The sequence below is a fragment of the Oryctolagus cuniculus genome, chromosome 13 (genome assembly GCF_964237555.1).
Source record: "Oryctolagus cuniculus chromosome 13, mOryCun1.1, whole genome shotgun sequence".
NCBI classification, from domain to species: domain Eukaryota; kingdom Metazoa; phylum Chordata; class Mammalia; order Lagomorpha; family Leporidae; genus Oryctolagus; species Oryctolagus cuniculus.
The window spans coordinates 47,149,350-47,168,473 of record NC_091444.1 but is presented as its reverse complement, the minus strand read 5'-3'; the positions used below and the strand labels follow the sequence as shown (position 1 = coordinate 47,168,473).

Sequence of the window (19,124 nt, the reverse complement as noted above, 5' to 3'; positions counted from 1 at the left end):
TATTATAATTCAAAGTGAAAATGAAAGAAATCCCATACAAGGTTTGTGTGCATGTGTGTGTTTTAGTTATGATTCAAAAATATTGTCCTGAACGCCAGTGCTGTGGCGTAGTGGGCTAAGCCTCTACCTGCACCATCGGTATCCCATATGGGTGCCAGTTCGTGTCCTGGTGGCTCCTCTTCTGATCCAGCTCTCTGCTATGGCCTGGAAAAGCAGTAGAAGATGACCCAAGTCCTTGGGCCACTGCACCCAAGTGGGAGACCTAGAAAAAGCCCCTGGTTCCTGGCTTCAGATCAGCCCACCTCCAGCCATTGCAGCCATTTGGGGAGTGAACCAGTTGGTGAAAGACCTCTCTCTCTGTCTCTATGTGACTCTGCCTTCCAGATAAATAAATAAAATCTTTTAAAAAAATTTTACTGAAAAAAAAAAAGAACATTGTCCTGCCTTTGGTAGAAATATAATCACACTCGTGTTTTCTTTCTGGTACACAACTTACTAACAGATATTGAAGTTATTACAAAGATCTGTGCCCCTCGCCTCTACTTCCTCCCTCTCCTTCCTCTTTCTTTCTCCCTAAACCTGTACATGAGTACCATGTGTGTACAGGCATGTAACCCCATATAATTGCCCCAGTATCCATGGGGGATTAGTAACAGGACCCTCCTTGAATACCAAAATCTGTGGATGCTAAAGTCTCATATAAACTGGCATAGTATTTGCAGATGACCTATGCAAATGCTCCCATCTCTAGATTACTTATAATACTTACAGAATGTAAATGCTATGTAAATAGTTGTTACACTATATTGTTTAGGAACTATTGTCAAGAAAATAAGTCTGAACATGTTCAGTACTGATGCCATTTTCCTTCAAATGTGTATTTTTTTTATTTGAAAGATAGATAGAGACAAAGACAGAGAGACACAGAGAGAGAGACAGTCAAAGAGAGAGAGAGAAGAGATCTTCTATCCACTCATTTCATTCCCCAAATGCCCACAACAGCCAGTACTGGACCTTTCTGAATCCAGTAGCCTGGAACTCAAGTCAAGTCTCCCCAAGTGGTTGGCAGGGACCCAATTACTTGCGCTATCATCTGCTGCCAGGGTCTGCATTAACAGAAAGCTGGAGTCAGAAGCCAGAGCCTGGACTTGAACCAGGCATTCTGATGATACGGGGTGCGGTATCCAACACAGCATTTTAGCCATTGCGCCAAACACCTGCCCCTCTCCCAAGTGTTTTTGATCTGCGATTGGTTGAATCTGAGAATGGAGATTCCATGGAATGAAGGGCTGACTGTGTAGGATATGTGTGTGTGTGTGTGTGTGTGTGTGTGTACACACACACACATACATACAGCTATTCAGCAATTATATATATTTATTGTATATTATATTTTATATACATATATTATTTATTGTATATTATATATATTCAGGTATTGGGCAAAATACTTTTTACTGAAGTCCCAGAATTTCATTATAACTTATTTTTATCCCTGAAACATTTAAAAATATTTCCTGTTTGCTTCCTTTGTGTGTCATCAACTACATGGAACCCACTGATCCACCTCAATGACCAGAATAATTTGATTTTTGAACACAGAGTGATTAATATTAGACATCTGTTTACTCTGCTTCGCTTTGTTTGTATAAGGGCTGACTTTTACATGCTTTTTACACTTGTTTTGATGAAGGTTAAATACAAGGAAGAATATGAGAAAAATAAGGGAAAGTCGATGCTTGAATTTGTTGAGACACCTTCTTACCAGGCTTCGAAGGAGGCTCAAAAGCTGCAAAGTGAGGTAGGACCCTGGCTCTGCTGTCTATCCATCATGTGTGTGTGATGTGTGACCGCTGCCCAGTGGTTCCCAGCTTGTAGAGCATCCTGAATAAAGAGCCTGGCTCTAGTCGGATGCAGGGCCCTGTGTGGGGGACTCCAGGTCTGGTCCAGGTCGTCAGGTTTGCCTGGCCCTTAGTGTCTTCATTTGTTGAGTCCACCCACAGAGGCCCACAGAGCCGCTTCTCCATGTGGACCCTGCAGACTGAATCAGCAAGGCTTTCAGATGTCCCTGATGTACACCTAGGATGAGTACATGCCTACAAGCTGGATGGGAAAGGGAGAACAGACGCCTCAGCCACCTTCTTCTTCTCCTTTGCTTTCCCCTCCCCTCCCCTCCCCTCTCCTCTTGTTTTCTTTTCCTGTTTTCAAAGACCATGGAACTAAGACTGAGTAGATACTCTGTGCTAGGTAATATGCTAAGTGCTTTATTTATGTTGGCTCATTTAATCCTCAAAGCAATGAAACCAGCAAAGTATCACCCCTAGGTTATGATGTATCCACTGACATTAATTATCCTGAAGAAAATTAAATACCCAACAAATGCCAGTGTTCGAGGGTCTGGTCAAACCCTGAATAGTTCCCTTTGCTCTCTTAGCTTATGTAATTGCTCCCCCCACCCCATCGCCATAAATGATTACAAGTTTTGTCTATTCATTCAGTGCATTCTCGACCTAACACAATGCCCACATCCAGATAGTCCCCTCTTGGGTTTTTCTTCGTTCTTTTTTTCCTTCTTTCTCCCTCTCTTTTTTTCTTTCTTTATTTTTTCCTACTTTTTTCGGGACCGGACACATACAGTTAAGTCTGCAGCTGACGTCCACGTTCTCTGGCTGCAAGTGGCTTATTCTGAGGGACAGAAGCAGTGCGCAGCAGGATCAGCCAGTTGCATCCCTAGGGCTTCCTGCTGGGCTTTCTCTATGGGCAAGACGCTTTGAGTTGTCCAATTACAGTACGGAAACAGGGAGAAATGGTAACTGCTGGAGAAAATCGTTCACTGGAATTTTGTGAACAGATAATTTGTATTTGCTGAAGTATTAAAACGCATTGTTATCGGAAAAGGGTCACACATTCCTGTGGTTTCTTGACTAGTCAAAGTTACTTACTTTCTTCTTTAAGCAAAAGAGGAGAAAGAATTAACTTGCATTTTCTCATGTCCTATCTTCTTAAGATATGAAGGGGAATTTGATAAAGAAATGTCAGATAACTATTTTGCCTAATACAAATTTGCATTTGTTTTAACTGAATTGGCAGAACTGCTAAATTTGGTCAAAATTCAGAAGTCCTATAAAAGCTTACCTTTAATGGAATAAATTGTCATGGGATCCCTTTTCTGCATTTAGATATCAATATGTGAAGCATATAGTACATGTATATTTATCATCTTCTGTTGCAGGCACTTTTCAGGTGGGCGCCAGCCAGCTGTGCAATGCAGTGCCCCATTTTTCAGTAATAATGTGCCTGTTGTCACTTACTTACCTATGGCCCACAGAGAGGTCTCCACATGGGGGGCTGTCAGGTGCTTTCACAGTGGGTTCTTGGGTTGTTTAAGACTATGTGAAGTTGTTAAAGAAATTTTTGCTAAAAAAACACAGAATCAGAAATGACTTCTCCTTTTCTGAAAACAAACCAGGGAGGATGGTGCCAGCCTCCCTTCACCACACCTTCCTTCCCCTCTTCTTTGATGTTTGGTCACAGAAACATGTATGTTGAGGACACTTTTATGTTTCTGGTCCTGTGGTTCCTTAATGCTCTTTTTGCTCTAACTAGTTAACTTTGTGCTTACCAGCAAATCCTGGCACTTGTCATTCATAGTTACTATAGTCTAATGCCATGGTTCTGAGTTAGAAATGACAGCAATGTATGATTTGTGGTTTTAGCTCCTCATTTCTCATGGTTATCTTTGCTTCCCCGAGTCGATCCTCCACTCCTGCCAAGGGAGGCATGTTTTCCCTTTCATTGTAGCCACTGGCTGTTGGATGTCCTAGACCAAGGCTTCCTGGCAGTGGGGACTGAGGATTTATCATATTTATATGGCACTATATGATATATCATATCATATATATTCAAAGACTCCTTTAAGTCATGGAAACCCCCTAGATTCAGCTTTTTTTTTTTTTTCAGTGCCACATAAGAAAAGGACATTTCTCATTATTGATCTTTCGTGTATCTCTATGTTGTTTCAGAACGTTCTCAACAAGACTTCTTAATTCATTCTTGGTAGCTTTACAGAATGTCCACAGCGGCCTTTCCTCGTCTCTGTCGTGTGTCATTTATTAAAGCCATGTGTGACATGTCTGTCATGCTCAGGAGATAACACACTTTTCTTACTCTCCCTCTGGTTTGGAGAATTCCTCTATTTCTGCAGTTAACTTTTTTGTAATAATTATGTAATGAACCTCGAAATAGCCTCTCATTTTGCATAAACTACAATCTCATGCAGAGTCTATTTACTGTTATGCAATTGGTGCAAAACACCTGTCTTGTAAAGTCTGGCCTTTGTTCCGGAACTATTTCACAGGGATGGATATTTTTAAATTAGAGTGACTGTCTTTAGAGTCATAAAGCATGGGCTACTGTTGATTTCCAAGCACATAGCTCAAATGCTAGATTTAAGTGAATCCTAGTGGGAGAGTGGCAGAGAGTATCAAAGAGATGGGTGGTGGCCTTCCACAGTCACCATCAGCATTCCACTTCTGTTACCTAAAGAAGGATTTATCAAGTTCAAAAGAAGCTTATCCTCAAAGGGTAACCTGATTAATTTCAAATTACACAGAGTGTGGAGAAGCATTCTCAGTAGCAAAGTCATTAAAGGAAAATACCCACCCCTCCTCTAGCAACCAGCCTCCATGAAATTTTAGAAATGGTCTTCCCTGGAGTCACTGAGGACTGACAAGGAGCAGGATAATGGGGCCATGACCGTGATGGGACTTTGCTTTAAATGGGATTGCACACCACCAAGTGTTTTCCCAGTGGAAGAACCCACTCCTTTCTGAGTGAGTTAATTAGGGGATCCAAACAGCCAGTCCTATTGGTTCCCCTCCTAACATCAGATCCTAGGCGAGTGTTAAGCAGCCTCATCAGAATGGTTTTCCAGAGAGAGGATTCTGCTTTTGTCTGGTAGAATTCTGAAATGTAGAATAAAGTGGGAGTAGCTTCTTGTTGATAAGAAAACTCCACGGTGGTGGAATTGTATAAGAAAGCATCAGCTTTATTCTGGGAACTCTTGTTCTGTGTTTTCAGCAGTCACTAGTATTTCCCATGTTTAAAATTGTGGGTCTTATTTAACAGAAAGTTTACAGAGAAGATTTTGAGAAGGAGATTAAAGGGAGGTCTTCGCTGGATTTAGACAAGACTCCAGAGTTCTTACACGCAAAGTACATCACCAACCTTTTGAGGGAGGTAAGCTCCTGCTGTTTTCTATTAAATATCTCCAAAGAGAAGAAATAACTCAGGAAATGCTTACCAGTTCTCTTCTGATTGAGTGTTTGAGATGTTAACTCTTTTTTCTTTTTTCTCATTCTAATCTTTATTAATAATGTTTTACATGCTCATTAAAATCAGCAATGTCTATATGAACATTAAGAGATGGGCCAAGGACTTCAATAGACATTTTTCAAAAGAGGAAATCCAAATGGCCAACAGGCACATGAAAAATGTTCAAGGTCATTAGCAATCAGGGAAATGCAAATCAAAACCACAATGAGGTTTCACCTCACCCCAGTTAGAATGGCTCACATACAGAAATCTACCAACAACAGATGCTGGCGAGGATGTGGGGAAAAAGGGACACTAACCCACTGTTGGTGGGAATGCAAACTGGTCAAGCCACTATGGAAGTCAGTCTGGAGATTCCTCAGAAACCTGAAGATAACCCTACCGTTCGACCCAGCCATCCCACTCCTTGGAATTTACCCAAAGGAATTTAAATTGGCAAACAAAAAAGCGGTCTGCACCCTAATGTTTATTGCAGCTCAATTCACAATAGCTAAGACCTGGAACCAACCTAAATGCCCATCAACGGTAGACTGGATAAAGAAATTATGGGATATGTATTCTTTAGAATACTATGCCGCAGTAAGAAACAACGAAATCCAGTCATCTGCAACAAAATGGAGGAATCTGGAACACATCATGCTGAGTGAAATAAGCCAGTCCCAAAGGGACAAATACCATATGTTCTCCCTGATCGGTGACAACTGACTGAACACCAAAAAGGAAACCTGTTGAAGTGAAATGGACACTATGAGAAACGGTGACTTGATCAGCATAGCCCTGACTGTTAATGAACAACTTAATACATTATCCCTCTTAGTAGTTTTTTTGTCTGTTCTACTTAATATGACTGGTTTAATTCTGTAATTAATACACAGTTATTCTTAAGTGTTGAAAATTAACTGAAATGTGATCCCTGTTAAACATAAGAGTGGGAATAAGAGAGGGAAGAGATGTATAATTTGGGACATGCTCAAGCTGACTTGCCCCAAATGGTAGAGTTAGAAACATACCAGGGGATTCCAATTCAATCCCATCAAGGTGGCATGTACCAATGCCATCTCACTAGTCCAAGTGATCAATTTCAGTTCACAATTGATCATAATGAAAGGACTAAGAGTCAAAGGGAGCACATAAACAAGTCTAGTACCTGCTAACACTAACCGATAGAATAAATAAAGGGGAGAGTGATCCAACATGGGAAGTGAGATACTCAGCAGACTCATAGAATGGCAGATGTCCTAAACAGCACTCTGGCCTCAGAATCAGCCCTAAAGGCATTCGGATCTGGCTGAAAAGCCCATGAGAGTATTTCACGCATGGAAAGCCAAGACACTCTGGCAAAAGATCTCTGTGAGTGAGATCCCCGTGGAAAGAACAGGTCATCAAAGAAGGAGGTACCCTTCTCTGAAGGGAGGAGAGAACCTCCACTTTGACTATGACCTTGTCGAAACAAGATAAGAATCGGAGAACTCAGAGGGCTTCCATAGCCTTGGAAACTCATGACTGGAGCATAGGGAGATTACTGATGCCATAAACAGGAGTGTCAATTGGTAAAGTCAACAACAGGAGTCACTGTGCACTTACTCCTCATGTGGGATTTCTGTCCTTAATGTGCTGTGCATTGAGATTTAATGCTATAACGAGTACTCAAACAATATATTTCACTTTGTGTTTCTATGTGGGTGCAAACTGTTGAAATCTTTACTTAATGCATACTAAACTGATCTTCTGTAAAAAAAAAAAATTATCAATTCCCAACTTGACTCTCACTGGGATTAAACATGACAATAGGTCTGATCTGATTTCATCATCATTTAAAAAAATCATCTATCATTTTTCACTTTATGTTTCTGTGTGGGAGCAAACTGTTGAAATCCTTACTTAAGGTATACTAAGCTGATCTTCTGTATATTAAGATAATCGAAAATGAATCTTGATGTGAATGGAAGGGGAGAGGAAGTGGGAAAGGGGAGGGTTGTGGGTGGGAGGGACGGTATGGGGGGGAAGCCATAGTAATCCATTATTCGTACTTTGGAAACGTATATTCATTAAATAAAAGTTAAAAAAATAAATAAATAAATAAAAAGAAATAAAAAAAATAAATGGAGGGAAGAAGTCACCCAGATTTCCTTGAAAAACTTGAAAAAGTATTCATTTTGTTTTGTTTTATTGTAGCTGAGAAATGCTATAAGTGGTTGGTTTTATAGCTTTATAGCAGTTAGTTTTTTTTTTAATGTTTCATTTGATTTACTTAGAGAGGGGAGAGAGAGAGAGAGAAGAGAAAGAGAGAGAGAGATCAAGAGATCTTCCATTAGCTGGTTCAGTTCCCTAATGCCTGTAATTTCCAGGGTTAGGCCAGGCTGAAGTCAGGAATCAGGAACTCCATCCAGGTCTCTCATGTGAGTGGCAAGGACCCAAGCACCTGAGTCATCACTCAGTGCCTCCCAGGGCACACATTAGCAGGAAGCTGGATCAGAAGCGAAGTAGCTGGGACTTGAACCAAACCAGCACCCTAGTATTGATGAAGGCATCCCAAGTAGCACCTTAACTCCAAATGGCAGTTTGTGTTTTAAAATTCTGAATACCGGTGGGACAAGCTTGATTCTTTCAAATTTAGTTCTTATGAACAGTCTCTTAGCCACAGCTGTAGCTTCCCTGTAGGATTGTCATAACATCTGCTATCACAAGTGAGATGCACACACTTAAGATCTGGATAAATTGTGTATTACTTATAAGTCCTTTGTGTTCTCAGTTGGGGAAATATTTTTCATTTTATTCTCCCCTAAGCTTAATGTTTTGCCTCACAATTAATAATATATTAACTACGCTGAATGTGAAGTTGCTCAAATCTAACCATTAAAAATGAGTTCATGGTCTAGCTCTTTAAAAGCTTCTCTGTTTTCTACATGTCTGAAAAAGTGTCTTGGAGTTCTTTCAAGTCTGTCTAAATATGTTCTTATATTGAGGGATGCTTCCTCTTAATATAAATGGAATATCTATAAATTATATACGTACTATGATAATATGTAGTATAGGTTGTGTGAGATAGGTTATAAATGGAATATATATGTAAAATGGAAAGTGAAATTCCATTTCACCCTGAATTTTCCAAATGAAGAAAGTATTGCTGAGAGAAATGTCTTATACCAGTGAAATAGAGGAGAACAACATTATGTGTCTAGAAGTACAGTCATGATCTTCTGTAATAAGCAGATGCTGTTTTACTGGCTCTAGAAATTTAATGTGATTCCCTGTTGTGACGTATGTTGTGCTGTGCTGTCTCTTCTCACTTTTAGTGCCTATACCATTTTTTGAGGTTGAAGGCTAAACAAATGGCAGCTTCCTACCTTTATTTTTTTGTGTTTTAAAAGTTTGAGGTTTTTATATGACTTTTTTCTTTGAAAGATTTATTTATTTATTTGAAAGTCAGAGTTATACACACACACAGAGAGGAATCTTCCCTCTATTGGTTCACTCCCCAGTTGGCTGCAATGGCTGGAGCTGAGCTGATCTGAAGCCAGGAGCCAGGAGCTTCTTCCGGATCTTCCACATGGGTGCAGGGGCCCAAAGACTTGGGCCGTCTTCTACCGCTTTCCCAGGCCACAGCAGAGAGCTGGATCAGAAGTGGAGCAGCTGGGACTCGTACTGGCGCCCATATGGGATGCCAGCACTGCAGGCAGTGACTTTACCCGCCAACCCCTTATATGACTTTTGTTTTAAAGGAGAATCCTTTTTATCATTTGTATACAAATGACAGGGAGATCCATTTTAAGATTCATTAATAATTTTCATACATGTGATTGCCTTTTTCTTCTACTCCTTTTTTTTTTTTTTTTTTTTTTTTAGACAGGCAGAGTGGACAGTGAGAGAGAGACAGACAGAGAGAAAGGTCTTCCTTTTGCCGTTGGTTCACCCTCCAATGGCTGCCGAAGCCAGTGTGCTGCGGCCGGCACACCGCGTTGATCCGAAGGCAGGAGCCAGGTGCTTCTTCTGGTCTCCCATGGGGTGCAGGGCCCAAGCACTTGGGCCATCCTCCACTGCACTCCCTGGCCACAGCAGAGAGCTGGCCTGGAAGAGGGGCAACCGGGACAGAATCCGGCACCCCGACCAGGACTAGAACCCGGGGTGCCGGCGCCGCAAGGCGGAGGATTAGCCTATTGAGCCGCGGCGCTGGCCTACTCCTCCTTTTGCGTGTTGTTTTAGACCTGTGGATTCAGAATGCATGCATCAGGATAGAGAAGGCCCAAGAATTTATTGCACTAATCTGCCAGAGGCTGCTGGGACTGAATGCTGTACAGTGGGTGACTTAAACAATAGCCAGTTCTCAGGGTTGTGCAGAATGGGAAGTCCAAGATCAAGGTGCACATTCATTTCCTGGTGAGAGCCACTTCTTGGCCTGTTGTATGCATTAGCCCTTCCCTGTGGAAGCACAGGAAGAGACAGAGAACTCTGTTTCCTCCTCTCCCTTCCTAGAGACTTGTTAACCATCCCGGAGCCTGCACCTTCACAATCTCAACACCTAATTACCTCCCAAAGATCTCACCTCCAAATACCATCAACTTGGGAGTCAGAGCTTCAGTATATTTTAGGGGACTTAGGCATTCAGTCCATAACAATTATGATTAGAAATCTTCTGATGGGCCGGTGCCGCGGCTCACTAGGCTAATCCTCTGCCTTGCGGTGCCGGCACACTGGGTTCTAGTCCCAGTCGGGGCACCAATTCTGTCCCGGTTGCCCCTCTTCCAGGCCAGCTCTCTGCTGTGACCCGGGAGTGCAGTGGAGGAGGGCCCAAGTACTTGGGCCCTGCACCCCATGGGAGACCAGGATAAGTACCTTGCTCCTGCCATCGGATCAGCACGGTGCACCAGCGCGCCAGCCGCGGCGGCTATTGGAGGGTGAACCAACGGCAAAGGAAAACCTTTCTCTCTGTCTCTCTCTCACTGTCCACTCTGCCTGTCAAAAATAAAAAAAAAAAAAAGAAAGAAATCTTCTGATGAAGTTACAGAGATGTCTAATTTTAAAAACTAGCTTTTGGTGACAATGAAATTATACTTTCCTTAAATGTAAGCATTTAGCTGCAGATGGGTTTTACATTCCTTATTTTATGGCTTTTACATCTAGCATATTCAAAGTATCATTTTATACTTCATTTCACTTGATTTCTCCCCATTGCCCTTTAACATTGCTAGATCCAGTATTTTTATTTCCATTTTTCCAGGCTGGACATCAAACATGAGTTTCTTAAGGTCTTCCTGAAGGTCACACAACCAAATAAGTGGCTTTCACCCAAGTCATTGACTTAGCACCATTTCCCAAATCATGAGTAGCCCATTACATCGTCTATTAAGCTATTAGTTGGGCAGAGGACAGGCTAATTTAATTATACTGGGCAAAGGGAAAATAACATGAAGTGAACCCTAGAATTAACTGGAACCAGATTTCTTGTCTTAAGAAGGACATTTTATCTTTCATCTTGAATGTTAGTCATAAATGAAGCTTGGATGATTAGGAGTAAGATATCTGTTGTTTCTGAATGTAGATAAGTAAGAAACAAGCACTTTGTTAGCAGAGGAAAAAAAGTTTTGTATAAGATTTATTGATTTGTTTAGGATATTTGTATCTAGTTAAAATCCATTATTAAAATAGGTAAAGTTCAAACTAAATATTATCAATCTGTAAGTAAATATATGGTTTTACAAATCTTTGAGTAAAATGCAAGTCTTTTCTTTAATTTTGGCTATATCAAACCTTTTGATTTTGTGATTTTCCATTCTTCTCAACTACATTCTTTTTGTAACTCATATTTTATAGATAGCTTTCAAAGAAGTACTCCAAATAAGAAGCATGTATGCTTAAGATCTTTCTCATGGTTTTAAGAAAGGACATCTTTTTATAAAATCCACTTCAGTACCAAAACATATTAGGAGAAAGGATGAAAGGGAGGAAAAAATAAAAAGAAATGGCTAATATTGGAAGCCACTCTGAAGCTGACGGAGGAGAAATGAAGTGTCTGCATGAAACAAGCATGAATCGCAGCTGTCTGATTCGTTTTATTCCTCGTAATGCTTCCTCCTCCTCTGATCTCTGGGAAACATGTAAAATAGTACACTGGGTAATGTGATTCCTCATAAGTTTTGAACTGTGCATTCTTGTCTTACAGAAGGAATATAAAAAAGATTTGGAAAATGAAATAAAAGGGAAAGGAATGGAACTCAGTTCAGAAGTTCTCGATATTCAGAGAGCAAAGCGAGCATCTGAAATGGCCAGCGAGGTGAGTATATTTAATAACTTGGAATATAATACCTTTCAGCTAATTTTCTTCACCTGTAACTCTTTCTCAAACATTGTATACATATGTGGATAACTATAAGCAGCCATGTCTTAGTAATCCTTCCCTAGACAATCAATACTCGCAATCTCTTTTCTTTGTGGTATGAGAAAAATGGCCATTTTCTCATTTTAGAGAAAATCTGTATAATAAAACAAAATAGCTTCTGAGATTTGACTTGTGCTTTTAAGCAAGTAAAAGACCAAAGATTAGGCAGGTGTAGTATCATGGTCTGTCTGTTACTGCAGGTGCCAAGTGCACGCGCTCTTCTGCTCATAACGCAGTTGACTCTTCTGTCCTTCCCTTGGTGGTGGAATGAGCTCCAGTGACCCTCGTTATCAGATGATAGCGCCTGCTTCTCACTTCATGAGACCTTCAAAGAAGAAGGAATGGAGTTTCTCTGAAGTGCTTTCTGTCCTTTAATCCCTATGTTATGTTATTGCCTGGGTGTCACATAATGGTACTGTGCTTCGAGGAGAAATCTACTGAGTTTGGCACTGAAAAAGCTTCAGGCTTTGTCCCCGTGTGTAAATCAGCTGTGGTGGTGATGCTGACGACCGCCTTGTTGCTCAGATGAAAGCAGCCCAACTCAAGTTGGGTTCAGCAACAAAGGAAATGTGTTTAGCGCTCAGAATAGAAAGGTCTGAAGATGGAGTTTGCTTCAGGTTGGAGTTCAGGTGGTGTCTGTCCCCTTCGCCTGTGGCTTCTGTTGTCTTCTTTCCTGGCTTCACTGTTGGGAGGCTGGCTCCATGTGATGACCCTATTAACCAGATACCCTGTGTATGGGTGGTCATCCCAATGGGAAGTGAGCCATTAAGGTCCTAGGATTGAGTCTCCTAGGATCAACCTCTGTCCTGTGTTCCCACCTCATGTAATCTTTGTGTCAGGAGTTTGGTGAGTGTAATGTGCTGATTGGCCTCTCATGGTTACTGATTTGTTTAGCTAATGCCCTATGTCATTTAACAGTGTCTTTAGCACAAAATATTCTAAATTCTTAAATATTTCAAAAATGCACTTTAATCTTGGCTATGTTTGTGCTTTTTAGATAAAGGAAACATTTCAAAAGCATTTTAGGGCCAGTGCTGTGGCTTAGCAGGTAAAGCCACTGCCTTCAGTGCTGGAATCCCATATGGGTGCCAGTTCAAGACCCGGCTGCTCCACTTCCAATCCAGTTCTCTGCTATGGCCTGGGAAAGCAGTAGAAAATGGCCCAAGTCTTTGGGCCCCTGCACCCGCATGGGAAGACTGGGAGGAAGCTCCTAACTCCTGGCTTCAGATCAGCGCAGCTCTGGCCGTTGCAGCCATTTGGGGAGTGAACCAGCGGATAGAAGACCTCTCTCTCTCTCTCTGCCTCTCCTTCTCTCTCTGTGTAACTCTGACTTTCAAATATATATACATAAATCTTTTTTTAAAAAAAGCATTTTAGGGCCCAGCATTATAGCACAGCAGGTTAAACCACTATTTGCAATGCCAGCATCCCTTATCAGAGTGCCAGTTTGAGTCCTGGCTGCTTGGCTTCAGATCCAGGTCCCTGCTAATGTGCCTGGGAAGGCAGAGGAACAAGCCCACATTCTTGGGTTCCTGCCACCCATGTGGGAGACCCTGATGGTGTTTCTGGTTGGTTCCGGCTTTGGCTTAGTCCAGCCCCAGCTGTTGTGGACATTTGGGGAATAAACCGGCAGATGGATGGTCTGTCTCTCCCTTTTTCTGTGTCGCTCTGTCTTTCAAATAAATAAATAAATCTTTAAAAGCAATAAAAAGCATTTTAGTGGAATTAACAATATGTGCAAGGAGTACAGAGGTGAAGGAAGTCTGTGACCCAAAGTGTCTGGATGGAGAGAGGTCAGAGGGAATTCCCTGGAAGAAGATGGAGCTGCTGGTCATAGACAGCACATGTCCACTGGGCAGTTTTTGGTCTCTGGCCCATGCTGTCATCATATGGCATCTCCATGTTGTAATCTTTGGCAAGCTCTTCTTTTTTAACAGCATTTATTTAATAAATATAAATTTCATAGGTACAGCTTTTTGGAATATAACTGTTCTCCCCCCCCCATACCCCTCATCCCACCCCCACTCCTGTCCCACCTCCTACTCCCTCTCCCATCTCATTCTTCATTAAGAATCATTTTTAATTATCTATATATGCAGATCAACTCTATACTAAGTGAAGATTTCAATAGTTTGCACCCACACAGACACAAAAAGTATAAAGTACTGTTTGAAGACTAGTTTTACTGTTAATTCTCATAGTACAACTTATTAAGGACAGAAGTTCTACATGGGGAGCAAGTGCACAGTAACTCCTGTTATTGATTTAACAATTGACACTCTTATTTATGATGTCAGTAATCACCCGAGGCTCTTGCCATAAGCTGCCAAGGCTGTAGAAGTCTCTTGAGCCCACAAACTCCAACATTATTTAGACAGGGCCATAATTAAAGTGGGAATTCTCTCTTCCCTTCAGAGAAAGGTGCCTCCTTCTTTGATGGTTCCTTCTTTCCACTGGGATCTCACAGAGATCTTTCATGTAGATATTTTTTGCCACAATGTCTTGGCTTTCCATGCCTGAAATGCTCTCTTGGGCTTTTTAGCCAGATCTGAATGTCTTAAGAGCTGATCTGAGGCCAGAGTGCTAGTTAAGGTGTTTGTCATTATATGAGTGCTGTGTGGCCTGCTTCCCATGTTGGATCATTCTCTCCTTTTTAATTCTATGTATTGTTATTACCAGACAGTTGGTCTTATTTATGTGATCCCTTTGACACTTATTCCTATCTTTATGATCAATTATGCACTTAAAATGATCACTTTAACTGGTACAATAGCATTAGCACCTGCAAATTTAATGGGATTTGGAATCCCATGGCAAGTTTTTAGCTTTACCCTTAGGTGTAAGTCTGTGGGAATATGTGCCAAACTGTACATCTCTTCTCTTATTCCCACTCTTATTTTTCACAAGGATCAATTTTCAATTGGATTTAAACATCTAAGAGTAATTCTATGTTAAGTAGAGTTTAACCAATGGTATTAAGTAGAAAAAGAAAATACTAAAAAGAATAAAATAGTAAGTGTCGCTCCCCGTCTTCGTGGAGGAACGACACAGGACCCTGCCTAGGCTTCATATCCGAGTCACGGCACCATTATGTCGCTCCCCCTCTTCATGGAGGAACGACACTAAACCCTGCCTAGGCTTCATATCCGAGTCACGGCACCATTATGTCGCTCCCCCTCTTCGTGGAGGAACAACACAGGACCCTGCACTATTCTTTTGTCTGCTCGGCCCTTCCCGGGTTTGCTGCTGGTTCTTCCCAGGTTGGCTACCATCCCTTCCACCTCTGTGGAAGGGCGGTTCCCCCTGCCACTTTCCCCACTTCCGCGGGGGAGCGGCACACCACCGGCCGGCTCTCTCGGGGGCTGCACAGGTGTTCCTTCAGATAGATGTTCCTGGTGCATGTTGTCTCTCTCCTCCTTTATAGTCCTCTTCCACCAATCCCAACTCTGCTACCCACACGCCGAGTACGCTGCTCTCCAATCAGGAGCAGGTCCTACAGTTTATTGGTTGAACTGGAGGCAGCTGTGTAGAAGCTGTTTCCTCCTCTCCCAGCGCCATATTGTGGGAGAGCAGATGCATAGAATAAGTCTTAATTCCAGTAACTTAGTCTAGTCCGAGTTGCTCCCAGTTGCTCCCCACAAGTAAGCTGTTCCTCAACAGTCAGGACAAGGGCTGATCAAGTCATTCCTTCTCATAGTGTCAGTTTCACTTCTACAGGTTTCCTTTTAGATGCTCAGTTGTCACAGATCAGGGAGAACATATGATATTGTCCGTTTGGGACTGGGTTATTTCACTCAGTATGATGTTTTCCAGATTCCTCCATTTTGTTGGAAATGACTGGATTTCATTTTTTTTTAACTGCTGTGTAGTATTCGATAGATTACGTATTCCATAATTTCTTTATTCAGCTCGGCAAGGTCTTCTATTAAGATGACATGTCTGGTCTACGTTCAGAAGTCAATCTTGTAATCATTTGTCCATAATACTTGGGACAACTGTTTTAAATTCTCAGTAGCAGAGTCTAGCCAGATGCCCATGAATGGCAAGGTGATGGCAGAAACAGTAGTAAATGAGGCCTTCTCAGGAAAGGGAGGAATTGATACGAGGTAAAGAAATGAAAATCTAAAAGAAGTGCTCAGTTACTGTGCACCCCTCCGTGCTAGGCTTCATGCTATTTGCAGGTACTTTGACCTTTATAGTGGATAGATCCTGCCTGGAGCTGTTGTTATTCCCATATTGTGATGAATTTACCAGATATGATAAGGAACACTTCCAGCATCTATTGAGAGAGTCACAGCTTCAATTCCCTTCCTTTCTACTTGCACCTGCCGCCCTATCCTTTAGGTCCCAAGGCAGTTTGTTAGTGAAGATGAGTGCCTGGCAATTTCCTTTTTAATACGAAAAATCGTCAGAACTTTATACACCTTTCTTCAGTGAGAATAACAATGATAATTCAAAGCACTTTAGAAAACTTACTTCCAGGCTAACATTCCTAATACAAAGTAAGCTGTGTTTCTCTCTCTCTCTCTCTCTCCCTCCTCTCCTTCTCTCTCCCTCTATCTCCCCTTCTCCCCCATCCCTTCCTTCCTCTCTCCCCACCCGTCATCTTTTATAAATTTGGCAATTTTCGGGTATCCTTGACTATAGATAGTTGTTTCTCCCCCCAAGTGTCTGAATGTTATGAAGTGCTGCCTTTTACAGAAAGAATACAAGAAAGACCTGGAGTCAGAAATTAAAGGGAAGGGAATGCAAGTTGGCACTGACACCCTCGAAATCCAGCGTGCCAAGAGAGCTGCTGAAATCGCCAGCGAGGTGAGTGGCACAAGGGGTGCAAGCCATGAGGCTCCCGTTCTGGAGTTTCACCAAGTGTATTGACAGTTTTCTTAGTGCTGGGGATTTCTCAAAGGTTTGTTGCTATAGTTTGGAATGGAAGTCATTTCAGATCATCATGTTTATATGAAAATTGATAGTTTCTTATCCTTCACATCAAAGGAAAGAGGGAAATATATTTTAATAAGCTACACACATACACACCTCTACACACGTTATTACATAATGAATGCTTTTCATGTTCATCTATGCTATGATAAATGTTTGCTTAATATATTTTTATTAAAGCAAGATCACGTGTTACTTGACATATCTGTGATTTCAACTTTCTGAGCAAAAGTTGAGACTGTAATAGGAGAACAATAGCCATTTCTGCGTGGTTGGATGTTTTTAATCTGTTGACTTCACCACCGTGTCTGATGTTTCTACAGAGTCAGCAATTCAGGTATTATATATCCTGAATGACCACGTTCACTCCCCTAATACCATTTTCCTCTTCATGTGCTGCATGTAATAACAGGATGCTAATTTAGTGGTTTTGTCTTAGATGTTGTGAGATGATAGATATCCCGTAACAAAGATGTATGAGTCAGATTCCACGCATATTTTTCAACGGAAATGGCCCAGAACTGGGGGCACACCTCTTGAATTTCCCCAGCGATTGTGAGGGTGTGTAAGGGATCACTGAAGTGACGAATGTTGGGGATGCAGTGGTTCTGTGAGACGTATTCTGAGGAGAGACGGCTGGGGTGCAGGTGGAGTTACTCACTTATCTCAAGGCTGCTTAGGAGGGGGCATCAGTGGGTCTGTGCTGAGAGCTGTAATGTGGCCCTCGCAGTCAGCAAGAGCTCACTTGGATTGATCTCTGCCCAGGAAATCCAGAAGGCCACAGGTAGCTAATTGACTGCTTGCATCCCTTGGGTGGGGCACTGACAAGGAAGCAGGATGGCAATGATTGGCTTAGATGATAGAACCAGGAATGCTGTAGGGTTCTTGGCCTCTGAGGGTTCCATTTAGAGATGGTAGCCAAGAGCTGACTTGAAATCTCCCACACCTTTTGTCCTTCCCCAGTCTCTTCTCTTTGAGACAGGCCCATTGTTTAATTTTGCTATAGTGCCTTCCAGGTCTATTTTAATGTATGTATAAATTAGCATACACATGCATATAGATAGAACTAAAATATTTAAGTGGGATCATATCATGCACTTTATTTATTTATTCATTTATTTATTTATTCATTTTTACTTAGTATCATGGGCCCTTTTCTGTGCATCCATGGATTCAGCTAACCATGAATCTAAAGTACTTGGGGAAAAAAGTTGTGCTGTGCTACACACACAGATCCTTTTTTTCCTTGCCATAATTCCCTGAAAAATATTCTATAACAGCTATGTAGATAGCATCACAGTATATCAGTTGTTACAAGTAATCTAGAGATGATTACTCGTATATGGAAGGATGTCTGTAGGTTATATTAGGCCATATGCAAATATTACACCATTTGATATAAGGGACTTGAGTATGCTTGGGTTTTGGTGTCTGTAGGGGGCCCTGGAACAAAACCCCACAGGTACTGAAGGACAACTATACGTTCTCTATCCAGCAGCCAGAATATTCTTTGATGAATTCATTGGGATTCTGTCACTCTCTTCATTTAGAAGCCCCTAGTGGTTTCCTGGCATGTCCACAGCAAATCACACCACTTCTTCTGGTGTCCAGGATGCTGCCATGACTGGCCCCAGCCCGACCCCTCTCTCCCTGTTATGTGCTAGGCCCATAGGCCCCAGCCTGTGCCTGCATTGGTTTTTGGTTCTCCATGCAGCTCTGATGTCTTCCTGAATGTCCATACATGGTGAGTTCTTTCTCCCTGGGCTTCCAAGTGACTGGCTGCCCACTAACTATCAAATCACCACTTTTTTTTAAAAAAGATTTATTTTTATTTATTTATTTATTTGAAATTTAGGGTTACAGAGAGACACACAGAGAGACTTCCATCCACTGGTTCACTCTCCAAATGGACACAACAGCCATGGGTGGGCTGGGCCAGAGCCAAGGGCTGTATTCAGGTCTCCCACATGGGTGACAGGGGCCCAAGTACTTGGGCCATCTTCTGCTGCTTTCCCCAGTCCATTAGCAGGGAGCTGGATAGGAAGAGAAGCACCCATATGGGATGCCAGAGTTGCAGGCGACCCATTAACACCAAACGCCAGCCTCAAATCACTACATTTAAAATATATATATATATTTATTTATTCATTTTCATTTTGTTTGAAAAGCAGAGAGACAAAGATCTTTAATTTGTTCTTTCATTCCCCAAATGCCCACAATAGCCAGGGCTAGACCAGGCCAAATTTAGGAACCAAGGTCTCCTGTGTGGGTGGCATGGACCCAAGTACTTGAGCCATCATATGGTGCCTTCCAGGGTGCATGTTAGCTGGAAAGGGGGTTGGAAGCAGCAGAGGTGGAACTTGAAGCAGTCACTCTGATACTGGATGTGGCCATCCGAAGCAGCGACTTACTGTGCCAATGCCCCGCCCTCAGATCACTACTTTGAGTTCTCCAAGATTTTTCTTATGATGATGAA

General features: G+C 41.9%; 1 protein-coding gene across 6 annotated transcripts in view; it reads left to right on the top strand.

Annotated features, from left to right (window-relative positions):
* Positions 1-19,124, top strand: part of NEBL (nebulette) — a 403,673-nt gene that overhangs the window by 339,218 nt on the left and 45,331 nt on the right. For 4 of the 6 annotated variants that reach the window (XM_051821440.2, XM_002717405.5, XM_008268286.4 and 1 more), the window contains 4 exons: positions 1,694-1,801; positions 5,128-5,238; positions 11,495-11,605; positions 16,412-16,522. The exons of the other annotated variants lie outside the window; for them this stretch is intronic. In XM_051821440.2, the coding sequence (XP_051677400.2) occupies positions 1,694-1,801; positions 5,128-5,238; positions 11,495-11,605; positions 16,412-16,522 (441 nt within the window). The remainder of the gene's footprint in view (positions 1-1,693; positions 1,802-5,127; positions 5,239-11,494; positions 11,606-16,411; positions 16,523-19,124) is intronic. 6 annotated transcript variants of the gene reach the window in all.